The sequence below is a fragment of the Phlebotomus papatasi genome, chromosome 1 (assembly GCF_024763615.1).
Source record: "Phlebotomus papatasi isolate M1 chromosome 1, Ppap_2.1, whole genome shotgun sequence".
Classification (NCBI taxonomy): domain Eukaryota; kingdom Metazoa; phylum Arthropoda; class Insecta; order Diptera; family Psychodidae; genus Phlebotomus; species Phlebotomus papatasi.
The window spans coordinates 91,592,522-91,605,695 of NC_077222.1; the positions used below are offsets into that span (position 1 = coordinate 91,592,522).

Consider the following 13,174-nt stretch of genomic DNA (forward strand, 5'->3'; position numbering starts at 1 on the left):
AATTATGAAGCTAATTCGCTCAAATTCGCTGTACTTCTTCCTATTTTATCGTGATTCTTTATAATTGAGCACTTTTTGTGGAATTTACAAAGGCTTTGACGCTTAATTCTATCGCTAAACCGGATGACATTTTGCCCCATATTCCCAATTGAGAGAGAGTCTACTGTATACTGATTATAGTTTCCCCACATATGTTCAATATTTAAAAATAAACACTTTTTTCAATTTTTCAAACAATATCGAAAAATATTATCCAACAAATATCAAGAGACATTTTACCATTTGTTAAAATATACGAAAAAATATTAAGAAAGTATATCTTCAAATAAATCTACTTTTCCGAGAATTATTACGTATAATTTAAAAGTAGTTTGCAGAGTCTGCACCTTTAAAAGACGAGGAATCAACTTATTTTCTTTAGTTCATTTTGAGTAACTCTTTCAAAACCATCACCCAGAAAATGAAATTAATTTGCTGCATATTCTTGGTTTTCCTATTTGCACTGTCTTTTGGTGAGAAAATCAATATTACTGCAATTTATTAACTATATTACCTTATTACTACAATTGTAGGGCAACCTAACAGTCAGTGCAACCATATATGCCCTCCAGTTATGGAACAGTTATGTGCTAAAAACTCCCAAAATCAAATACGAAATTTTACGAATATGTGTGATATGGAAAGTCTTAATTGTTTCAATAACATGGATTTCAAGAAAATTCATGATGGATTCTGTGGATGGTGCTAAGAATAAACGTTCGACAATTTTTGGATTTATAACTTAAACCAACTAATTAAATAAGTAAAAAGTGAAAAAAATAAAAAAAATGAGAGATTAATAATTTTTTTGATGTTCTATTTCTTATATCGATCTTGGAATTTTTAAGAAATGCAGTGAGTGTTAGGAAGGTAATGGAAAAATTATGTCTTTTTTTAGTCTTAAGTCTCTTTAGTAATGTGTAATAATTGAAGGCGATAATAAAAATCTATAAAAAAAATACTACTAAAAAGGAACATTTTTGAAAGGGTTAACAAATTTACACTCAGTTCCGGCATTAAGTCTTTCGGGATTATGCACCTGATAGAATTGGCACATACAAATGTGGAGCTCAGAGGCAAAATGACACATATCCTATGCTTTAGCCATAGGATATGTGTCATTTTGCCTCTGAGCTCCACAAATATGCAAGTTTGCCTATCATTGGGAGTCAATACAGTAGAGTCTCGCTATAGGCCATCGCTCTATAGTCCACAATTTATCGACCGTTGATTTCAAAACACTGATTTTAAGTTAGGTTATGTTTTTTAGTATGCGACATTCATAATTATTTTAATATTTTTGGCAAACTTTATTAAGTAGTTGTGATAATTGTGATCCACAATGAAGAGAGCAAGGACAAGTACCACAATCGCAAAGAAAGTGGAAGCCGTCGAGCAATTTCAATACTAAAAATCGTTGATAATTTTAAAAAATTACATGGACTTTAGTGCGACTCAAGTGTCAAATTTGAAACCAAATATGGACTATAACTATAGCGAGACTCTACTGTATATATGAAATCATTTTTGAAATACGCCTGAATGTCCCAGCGAGCACCAAATGCTAAGCTTTTTTAAATCAGCTGAAAACATATATTTTTTCAGCTCTGAGCTCTGCTGACCTCGAAGTTACACTAGCGATCACAGGGCAGTGTTTAGTTCTGCCATCATCCACTGCGAGCGCTAAACAGTGCCATTTTCATGTATTTGCTTAACACTTTTTGTTCGAGAGCTGCTGATTGGCCAGCAGACCGATTCAGCAAAAAAAAAAAAGCTGAAAACCCTATTTTATTCTGCTAAATGTGCTCGCTGGGGTATACTATGTTGTGACGCGGAAAATTTGAAAACAGTATGCTTCTTTTTCAGAATAAAAGTTTAATTTAGTCATTTTAGTCTATTCTATGTAAAAAAAATTATATAATTTTAGGTATGGAGGTTTTTTTCACAACCAATTTGGTTGGATTGGATTTATTTGAACAGTCTTGAATTCTCCAACCCAACCGTATTGAACCTAAGCAGTAAAGGGGACAAAGCGTCTACACGGTAAAAAATTTCGGCACGTATTTGTTCCAAAAATTAGCTCGTCCACGGACACCATAGTTTTTGGCATAATCTTGTTCATTTTATGAGACTCAAAAAGATACCCAATGTTAGTAACGAATTTGTTCCAAATTGTAGCTCGTCCACGGACACCATAATTTTTGGAACAAATTTGAACCTTCTAGGAGGAACAAAAAGATACCCAATATTAGTAATGAATTTGTTCCAATAAATAGCTCGTCTAGTATAAAAGCGTATCCCACCTCTCACACTCAGTCACCCGTCACCGAAGTGAAGAGGACGCCAAATCTGTGGCAATTTTAGTGCTACATGGTTTCACTTTTTTAATTCGAGATTCCCTTCCCCTCTTGCTGCCAGTACTCGCATATGATTTCGTCATGCACGCGTCTGTATAAAACACTCTTAAGTTGATTCTTATTTGATGTTCTTTATGAACTTTCGCCACCGAAATCCATTTCGACTGAAGTATAGGCCTTAACTGTAAGACCAAATCACTTACACGGATTTGTTCCCGACAATGGGAACAAACAGATTCCCCAAATGAGTAAAAATTTTGTTCCAAAAATTACCTCGTCCACGGACACCGAAAATTTTTGGAACAAATATGTTCCAGATGTAGGAATAATATTGTTATAAAAAATATGTACAAATTTGTTCCTGACAGTGGGAACAAAACAGCCGAGTGCAACAAATTCTGTTCCAAATTTCGGGAACAAATTTGTATAAAACGAAATCAACTCAAATTTATGGACATTCCACCGTATCAAAACGGTTCCAAAAGAAAACTCTAACAAAATTGTAACTGTATTTTGTAACGAAACTGTAAAGAAAACTTTTTGGAACAAACAAATATCTTCTCTAGGTACAAATTGATTCCAAAAAAATTTGTTCCAAGGAAAACTTGTTCCAATATTTTGGTCAGTGTCCAAAAGTTTTTACCGTGGATCTTTGCGAAATGCTCGAACTTGTGACTAGATGCTATTCTTCACGAGAATTTTCACATCATTTACCGTTTATCGGTTCTCAACCAATTTGAACCGATTTATACTCGGAAATTCCCAAAATAGCTCAAAAGGCTCAAAATCCACACAATTAAATTTCAGATAAAAATTAATTATCGGTTCAAATCAGTTACCGATTGAAACAGTTTTATGATTGTCAGAAATTCTAAGCCATTTCCGAACTCAAACATACCTAAGATGATTTTTTTCCATGATCTTCCATATCAAATTCTTTTTCTTCTTTCTCAAATTTTATTTACACTTTTTATTAATTAAATATTATTTTATGTGCAACATTGAAAATATTTATCTGTTATCAGTTTTATTCTATATTAATCACACTGAAAATTGTGCCTAAGAATACTTATCGTTTTTAACTAGAATTTTTACATCTTGATAAATTTGTAATCTATCTATAAGAGGACCCAATCGTAGCTGTGTCTTTTTACTTATCTCATGAGATAAGTTCCAAATGGGCTTCAGTAAACTTTGCCATTCAAGACGAATGGTTTTATTTTCTTCTATTGGTGAAGAGAATTTATATAAAGTTGTTCTAACTGCGATTTTCCGCAATGGAAGGCAATCAAGATTATTACTTCAGATTGCATAAAAAGTGGAAAAAAGTTAAAAGTTTTATTCCGAATGGTGGTACGATCACGAAAATTAGGAACTTAATCAGCGATACATCAAATGAAAGGCAAGAGAGAGAGAGCATCCCCATTGGATCTGATGCTCAGCAAATTAACAAGATAATAGACCGAGAGGTGCTTCCTGAGGTGCCCCAGTGGACACAGAAGCAAGCAGATATAGTAATGAGATTGAGTCAAGCTAAAAATTTTTACGAGTTGCTAGATGTCCCAAAAACCGCAAATGAACATGAGATCCGGACAGCTTACAAGAAGCTGGCTCTACAAGTGCACCCTGATAAGAATTACGCACCTGGAGCTAACGATATCTTCCAACGTCTGGCAAGTGCCGTAGCTACGCTCACGGATCCGGAAAAGAGAGACTTTTACAATCTTCGCAACGGCTGGATCTTCTTGCCGAGCAGAGATAGTGCGGAGTATAAACAAGCACAGGAAGTATTTTACGCTTCCAAAAATGCTGCTGAGGAGATTTACAAAAAAATGTTCCAAGACGGAGAGTCTGTTTCCAGAAATAAAGAACAGCGCAATCGTGAAAATGTAATTATCGGGATTTTTGGGAAGTAGCTATTACTCACCAATTTGATTTATTATTTTTCAGATGTGGTACACTTTTGCTTTTGTCATCATATTCTTCTTAATCCTCTATTCATACGACAAAAAGTTGCAGAGCTAAGAATCCTGCTTGGATGCTACAATAGTCCCAAAACCAAATTTATCTTCAAGAACAAGAACACAATTTTGATTTTCTAAACCTTATTAAATAATTATTGTTTAAATACCATACTCCTATAAAAAAATAAAATTAATTGCAGGATAAATAAATGAGGAGTGATTATTTTTATGTTGGAATGAGGATATGCAATGTTAGGTGATTATAAATACATATAGATTAAAGTGAATTTCAAAGCCTTTCCAACTTTATCACGTTTGTTGCTATTGCTTAAGTCATTCAGCAGGAATTTAAAAGAAAGGTCACATTAGTGAAAAAATGTAATCGAAGAAGGTCGCCATGTTAATAATCTCTGTTAACTCTTTCGCGTCATTAGGGTCATATATGACCCGGGGAATAGAAGTTTTTTTTTTGACTATTTACACTAATTGAAATCTATCTATATTTGTGCACGACATCATAATAGAAGGATGTAAGATTCTTGGCTAATTTTCTCAAGACTCCAAATATTCAGGAAAAGAAAATATTTGAGATCAAAAATCACGAATTTCGAACTTTGTGAAATGACTTTTCTTTTTCAATTTGTTTTTATATTCATTTATTTTTTTCAGCAAAAAGTTCTTTAGAAACACAAAATAGAATATCCAAAGATTGTATATTGCATATTTTGATATAATAAACTACTCTCAATTTTCCAGAAAAGCGCGTAGAATTTTCCGGGTCATATATGACCCTATTGTCGGCAAGGGAAAAGTTTATGAAAGTGTTTTTGTACCAACAATGTAGTTGGGACAAGTTGGGACATTGTTTATCTTTGTGAAAACCAGAAGGAAAATATCTTGCTCCTGGGCATTTCATCTTGTATATGATGAATTATAACATATTTTGCAATATTTTAGATTTAGAGTATTCTGCAAGCGTCCCATATTGTGCAATTGTATTGTGTGTGAATCGTGTGAATAAAGGGACAGATAATCCTAACCGGCTTATGTAGGTGAGATTCTTAACGTGAGCTAACTCGGAGTGCATGCAAATTCGATTTAGAGCTGAAGTTGGGAGACGCCATTCAGTTATCTTGAATCAAATTCGTGAAATTATACAAATTTTGTATTTAAACAAAAATATCAAGGATTTGGATGAACTGACTGAAAAGTGTTATATGGGTGAAATGTAGACCAGAATGTTCTCTATAATTTTTCCATAGAACATGATCTCATCGATTACTCAGAAGCCAAGATAATCGAGGTTTTTTGTTTCTTAACTCGTTTTTTCATCCAGAGTGCCCAAGTAGTCATTTGTTGAACTTCAACTATATCAAAGAATTGTTGTCTTTTGTGGGACTTTCCATTTAAAACCCTATTTTAAGTGTCTTGGTGGAGTAGAGGCAGTCAAATTGGCATCTGAGTGATTTCAAAGCGTTATTATGGGAAAAATCAATTTTTTCACACTTAAACGGCAAAATCGGAGTGATAGCGTAGTCTGAGTGGAAAATAATGTATGGACGAAATGTAGAGACAAATGTGCTCTACAATTATGTTGAAGTAATCATCAAAATCGGTTCAGTGACAGTCGAGATAATTGAGGTTATGTGATATTGAAATTGGTTTTTCGACTGTGGCGCCCCTGTTGTTGGTCCCACGAAGTTCAAATATTCTAGAAAGTTGTAGCATTTGGTGAGATCTTTCGTTTAAGCCCTCATTAATCAAAATCGGTCACATAGAACCGGAGATATGATTTTTTGAATTTCGTGAACTTTGACCCCTCATATCTCCGGTTCTATTGAAACCACAGCGCACATACGCACCATTTTGGAAACGTCCTAGACTGGACTACAACATACTAAAATTTCATTAACTTGCACAATGCCGTTTTTGAGAAAAGTGACTTTGAATGTCGCTGAATTTTGACGCTATCACAGCGCCACCTGTGGTGACTTTTTGAACTTCCATCTGAAAGTGTTCATCGAGACGAAACCAAAAAGGTAAAATTTAGGTCGCTATGTTAATTAGAACCGGAGATAGAGGCCGGTCAATGTTCGAACTTTGACCCCTTATAGCTCGGGTCAGGGGTTATGGATCGACTTAAGGTTTTTTTTGTTTGATAGGTATAATCAACGGCTACAACATACTAAAATTTCAGCCCGATTGCATAAGGAATTTTTGAGTTATTTAACTTTTAAGATTTAAAAATTTTCTTTTTAATAATAGCGCCCCTAGCGGTGGTTTTATGAACTTGCGATGTTAGAAGGGGAAGTGGCATTTCACGAGAGCTTTCCAAAAAGCCCTCACTTTTTAAATTCAGACAATTACAACCGGAGTTATGGCCATTTTAAGAAATTTTTTTTGGACCCTTATAGCTCGGGTCAGGGTGGTCGGGGGACCTTAAGTTTAGTACTGATGGAAAGCTCTAAGGCCCAGCTATAACATACTAAAATTTGAGCCCGCTGAATGCCATAGGGGCGGAGCTATTGAGAAAACAAAAAAAGGGGGGTCTTCAAAATGGCGGAAGGAGGGGTGGGGGGTGGGGGGTCTATGCACCATGTTGCAATTTTCACCCGATATATAACCTTTGCCGAAAACCGCAAGTCGATATCTTTTTTAGTTTAGGAGCTATTAAGCTCCAAAGAGCGGCCGGACGGCCGGCCGGCCGGCCGGGAACGTAACTTAGCCCCCCATATATTCGTGATCAGGAAGTGGCGAAACACATTTTGGCCAAGTTTGAGCGCGATCGGACGACATGAAATTTTGTTAGGATTATAGTAGGTGAGATTGTTAAGAATCTCACCTAATACGTAGATAAGTTCATTTTTGCCAAATATCACTCAAAATATTGTGACAGAGACTGTTCAAGGGATTACCAGGAAGATTTCTTGAACACCAGGAGTAAAGTGTTCATCAAAACAATCCAGTTTGCCATGGTTTTGGCCAAATTAATAACTTCAAACAAAAAAAAAACTCTTAGAAAGCCCGTGATATTCCGGAGTTTTTTCCGAGTTTTCACGCAATGGAAAATTTTTTTCCTCTCAGAATTATTATATTTGATCATAAATCATTAGGAAAAACTCAATTTTACATGAATTCAATTGCTGAATAAAAATGTGACGCGAAAGAGTTAACGAAGAACTGAGTGTACTTTATCGATGCATTACCGATTGTGACTGATGAAATCGGATTGGAAATTTCAAGACCTTTCCAAGCATTACAAATTTAATCAAATCTGTTGAAAAATAGGCCCTCTAGAGTGATTGAACTTTGACATTTAAAAATTGAAGATGACGATTTTTTAGGTCATAGGTTTGAACATCTGGAACATCTGGTTTTTGGACTACCTCTGAAACATATTCAATAACACTGTGCAACGATGATTTTGTCCCTGGGTTCTCATGCTATTTTTTCTATTGCTAGGGTCAAATGATTTACGAAAATACTTATCATTTTGATTTCATTTGGATTTTGCGCCTGGTATTTACGAAAAACGGTTTTTTCCGTTTTTTGATACTTGGGTGCCTATATGTCCGAATCTGCTGAACCGATTTATTTCTCACTCAGGAATAATTTGTTCTCCTTTAGATGCCCGATAAATCCTCTGAACAGATGAAGTTCGTACAACCGACACCAGCGGCGCTGTAGTCCCATAAATGTAAGAAAACATGGAAAAATCGAAATTTGTAGCAACTTTGATCAAGAATATCTCGAAAACTAAAACTGTCCTTAACAATCTGATTTATGGGTTTGATAGAGAATTTTATTAGCTACATTTTTGTTCATATACAACTTTTTGCTCAGATTATTTTTTAACCTCGAAATTGAGGTTCAAACGAAAAATGAGCATTCAGCCAACTTAATAAATCCTTCACAATTTCGAGTGTTATTGCTTTCTTTCCTCGCAATTAGGCAGTACAAGCTTTTATTATATTATTTAATACTTAAATATCGATATTATGGTGATTTTTATATGACATTTTAAATTTTTAAATATTATTTTATTACTTGGAAACTTGTATAAAACTTTAACATATGTGATATACATAAAGTAACAATTACAAGTTCAAAAACTAGTTTTAGATTTATTTCGACGAAAATCACGTAATTATGAGGTTAAAATTGTAGGATTGTAGATAAATGTAGGAAATTTTTTTAAAGAATTATAAAAAGAAATGAATTTAGAAACGTGGATTTTTTGCAAAGTTTTCCATATATAACTGGTATGTAAAAGATAAAATAGATACTTATTGATTCTAAAACGTCAATTTAACAAGAAATATTCTTTGAAATATTTAAAATTTTGCAATATGCAGTTAATATGCCTTTTTTGTAATAGTCTTTTGAGATTGAAATAACACTGAAATCTTACTGAAGATATTGTTTGAGTTATTACCTTGTATTATATCTAAACACATTTTATAATGCAATAAGTATTAATAAAGTCCTATAACTGTAAGAAAAGTGAAAATAATACTCTGGGTTATCTAAACTTGAAAAGAAAAAGACAAAATGTGCGAAATAGTTAAGTTTTTCTTTAGTTGGCTGAGTGCTCGTTTTTCGTTTGAACCTCAATATCGAGGTTAAAAAATAATCTGAGAGAAAAGTTGTACATGAACGAAAATGTAGCTGATTAAATTCTCTATCAAACCCACAAAACAGATTGTTAGGGACAGTCCTAGTTTTCGAGATATTCTTGATCAAAGTTGCTAAAAAGTTCGATTTTTCCATGTTTTCTGACATATTTGTGACTACAGCGCCCCTGGTGTCAGTTGTACGAACTTCATTTGTTCAGAGGATTTATCGGGCATGTAAAGGACAACAAATTGTTCCAAAGTAAGAAATAAATCGGTTCATCAGATTCGGAGATATAGGCACCCAAGTATCAAAAAACGGAAAAAACCGTTTTTCGTAAATACCAGGCGCAAAATCCAAATGAAATCAAAATGATAAGTATTTTCGTAAATCATTTGACCCTAGCAATAGAAAAAATAGCATAAGAACCCAGGGACAAAAAAAAGTTTGAAATTGTTGCACAGTGTAATAAAAGAAATAAACCAAAAAACTTGGTTTTGGAAAGGGTGACGGGAAAAAGAAGAAAAGTCAGGATATAAAGGGAGATAACGTTTTTTTTTCACCGAAGACCGGAAACTGATATCTCTTACTTACCGTTTAGGCTCAAGGTCGGCTAAAAGTTGAAAAAAGCGGATTATAGAACTGCTCTCTCTATGAGTTCGAACAGTAAAACAAGACACTAAAAAAAGCTGTGCCTAGTTTGGGAAAACCTTTGAATTTCCTTCTGAAACTGACAAATCTGGGGCAAGAAATTGTAAAATAGTTCCTTAATAAAGAATATACGTAACATTCGAATATCCATATCTTAAAAAAAAACACAAAGAAATCTGATAATTTTGATAAATCATTTTAATTTAATTTGTATAAAAGTTTTTTATATTATTTTATTATCGCCTTCAATTACACTGTGCAACAAATTGAAAACTTTTATTTGGCACACGGATCTCACATGGTACGTATGGTGGAGTCCAGTCCTCTGATCAAGAATCTGTTTTTGGTTTTTCTCCTATAAGTCACAATTTTCTTTAATTAATATTTTTTGTTTTTGCTGTTTTATCACATATTACCAATTATTCCTCCGGTTCTAGTGTACAGAACTTAATAAATGGGCATCCGTTGCAAAAGTAAGTAAATTTCTCAAAAATGACCTAAGAAAGCAACTTTTGAAAAATCATATAAACTAAACTAAACTAAATATTAATGTACTCTCTTCAGCACACAATAGACTCCACTTAGGACTACATTTTTGCTATAGAAGACATCCTGCTTCGATACCTCTAAATGCCTTATTTTTTGATAGTAAAAACAAAAAAAATTAATTTATGAAAATTGTGACGTATTACTTTAACGATTTTTTCCTGCCACAATCCATTGGATTGCAAATTTTAATATTTAAAGTGCATGATGTGTATTAAAATTTGGTCTTAGTTTTTCTGGCTGTAAAAATAATGGACAACGTACACTTAGACTATTTCCAAAAGACGTCCGGAATTGAAAAAAATGTATCTTCCTGGTTCTAAATCTAAATAAACGAAAAAAAGCATTTTAAGTTTTGGAAGAATGTAAGTAGAAAAAAATGGTGTCGCTAAAGACTGGAAATTGATATCTCTTATCGTTTGGCCTGTAATTTCGCTAAAATATTAGCCCATTTGGGAACCATATTTTATTGCAATTGCTATACTTGCTCACAGAGAAAATTTTTCAAGTATCCAGATTCAATATCCATGGTATTGATTTTAATCCCACCATTTCAATACCAAAATTATCCCAAATTTTCTTGAAAATAGGTGCATATTGGGATTGATTTTAATTTCTAGAACAAAGTTAAGAAATATTGGGATTACTTTTAGGACATTATTGGTATTAAATTTATGAAATTAATTTTTTGAGGAGGAAATGGTATTGTTTCTATCTCAATTTGAGATTGAATTTTAGAATTCGTGGGATTAATTTAATCCCATTGCAGCATTGATTTTTGAAAGTCATTATTTATTTGGAAACAGTATTAATTCTATCCCATTCTGGTATTGATTCTATCCCACTCTGGGATTGATTCTATCCCACTCTGGGATTGATTCTATCCCTATTCTCTATGGGATAGAATCAATATTCATTGTGATTGAAAATTAATGAATTTATGGTATCAAATCAATGACAGAGATTTTCTTGAATTTAATCCCAAAATACCCTAGAATTTAATACCGCGAGGTATTGGAGCCCTTTTAATACCAAAAGTATCCCAAAAAAGTATTGATTCTAGGGTATTTTTTTCTCTGTGCTCAAAAGAGTCAAAAGATAAGAAAAAAGACTTACCTTAAAATTCATAAATAACAATGTTATAGGAGCAATCGAAGCAACGACGTTTAATACTTACCAAGCAAGATCACAGAAACCATTAAGACGGCGAAGGACGTAGCGCTTTTTGACTATAACCAATACTTTCTGCTTTCCAATTAGAACGGGCGGAATAATTTAATAAATAATCAAATTATTATTAAAATATCTCTGAATTGTTACACAGAAAATACACTTTATTCATATCTTCATTTTTTGGTATAACATCGTTCTTCAATAATATAATTTCCTCACAAATTACCCTTCATTGCATTTTACGAATATGATTCAAGTTTTTTTTTATTCTGTAAAAGGTCCACTGTATAGATTTTTCTGCGGGTTTTTAATTTTCGAGATCAAAGAAATTCGCAGTTGAAAGAATGTAATATTCGTAGCAAAATATACTACAATTTTTAAGTCAAAATAATTACAATGGTTTTTCTTAATAAATAATTATGCAAAAAAGATAGTTTAAAACTATCTTCAAATATTTCTCATGCAACTTATAAACTAATACAATAAGTAAAAAAAACCCAAGGAAATTTTTATCCAAAAAATATCAATTTTTTCCAATTTTCCCGCTATTTTGTGTAGTTTAAAAAAAATTTGAAGGTTTCACTATTTTTTTTTGGAGCAAAATGCTAAATATTAAATGGAATTACATTGACACAATTGGCTATTTTATAAGTCTGTAAGATTTAAACTTCCTTCCATTTACCTCTTTTTTGTTTAATGTTTTTTTTTGAGGTGAGAAGAAAGTTGTAATTGAAATTGTTCTTTGCTTCCTGGACCCACAACATCTCTACCATTCCCTGGAAGAAAATACTGGTGAACAGTTTCGCGCAAAAAATAGTTCATCTATTCAACTATAAATCTGACTCTAGAGACACAGAAAAACTACACTTTTATCGGGAATCCTCCAAAAAAAAACAATCTATCTCCAATCCCACGGAAGATCACCCTCTTCCATAATTCATTCTGCCTTCTTGGCCAGGTCCTTTTGTTTAGCCTCTAGGCGCTCATTCGTATCGATAATCCCAAGATTCTGGCATGCCACGCGGCAATGAACCAGTGAGATGAATGTCTTAGCAATGGCCACAGGAGCACAGACAATAGCCACGAGCTTGAAGAAGGAGAGGCCGAGAATGATTGGGCCAGGAGTGAAGTAGAGAAGGTAGAGGGCAGCATAGAAGAGCTCATTGCCTACGCACATGGTGAACAGAACATTCTTCGTATAGTAAATCCTCATGATGGCCGACTCGTTGGCATCAACAAACTTGTGAGAAGATTTTCCCTGCAACAGTGAACTACCAAGGACGAATCAAGTCAATTACAGTGCTAAATATTCTCTTTCAGCGAAGTTTTTTTTTATCACCCTTTAAGGACGATTGGAACACCGGTGTCCCATAAAGAAAATAATTTTTCCTGACTACCTAAAGTTATTTTTTCTTATGTTTATACGTTGCAAAGTAGTAGGTTGAAGGAATCTAGGATATTTTTTGCAAGTCTCAACCCATTTGCTATATGATAAATATGTAAGCTCAAAAGTGACGAATTTTTAAATTCTCATATTGAAAATTAATTTTAATTATTTTTTATACTTCCAGTTTTTTTTAAGCAAAACCGTTTTGGAAAAGGAAACTACAATACTCAAACATAATATTTTTCATTAGAGTGAAAATTATCTGTCATTGGTATCGTCAGAAAAATTACTTAAATTTTTGGGCTATTTTTGTCCCTATCGTTCATAGACACAAAAAATATACCAAATCAGATTTTGTTTGCTTTACGAAGATTAGATGTAAGACATTTTACAATTTTTGTTTATCCGTTTCATTTTTATTGCTGATTTTCGGTCAGTGAAAA

The 13,174-nt window shown here is 33.3% G+C and overlaps 2 protein-coding genes across 2 annotated transcripts in view; one reads left to right on the forward strand and one right to left on the reverse strand.

The window, feature by feature from the left end:
* The first annotated feature begins 3,053 nt into the window (after positions 1 to 3,053).
* On the forward strand, positions 3,054 to 5,176 carry LOC129809731 (chaperone protein DnaJ-like). Its single transcript, XM_055859777.1, has 2 exons — positions 3,054 to 4,285; positions 4,347 to 5,176. Exons 1-2 carry the CDS (start codon positions 3,674 to 3,676, stop codon positions 4,419 to 4,421), a joined length of 687 nt encoding a protein of 228 aa, XP_055715752.1. The 5' UTR covers positions 3,054 to 3,673; the 3' UTR covers positions 4,422 to 5,176.
* Positions 5,177 to 11,484: 6,308 nt separating this feature from the next.
* Positions 11,485 to 13,174, reverse strand: part of LOC129809730 (CDP-diacylglycerol--inositol 3-phosphatidyltransferase) — a 13,636-nt gene continuing 11,946 nt past the window's right edge. Inside the window, exon 4 of the mRNA XM_055859775.1 lies at positions 11,485 to 12,615. Coding sequence (XP_055715750.1) covers positions 12,282 to 12,615 — 334 coding nt within the window. The 3' untranslated portion in view covers positions 11,485 to 12,281. The remainder of the gene's footprint in view (positions 12,616 to 13,174) is intronic.

Bases quoted from the DNA above. Each gene is read 5' to 3' on its own strand.
- LOC129809731 (XM_055859777.1), top strand. From the start codon at position 3,674: ATGGAAGGCAATCAAGATTATTACTTCAGATTGCATAAAAAGTGGAAA. The intron at 4,286-4,346 runs GTAATTATCGGG...ATTATTTTTCAG, and splicing joins AACAGCGCAATCGTGAAAAT to ATGTGGTACACTTTTGCTTT.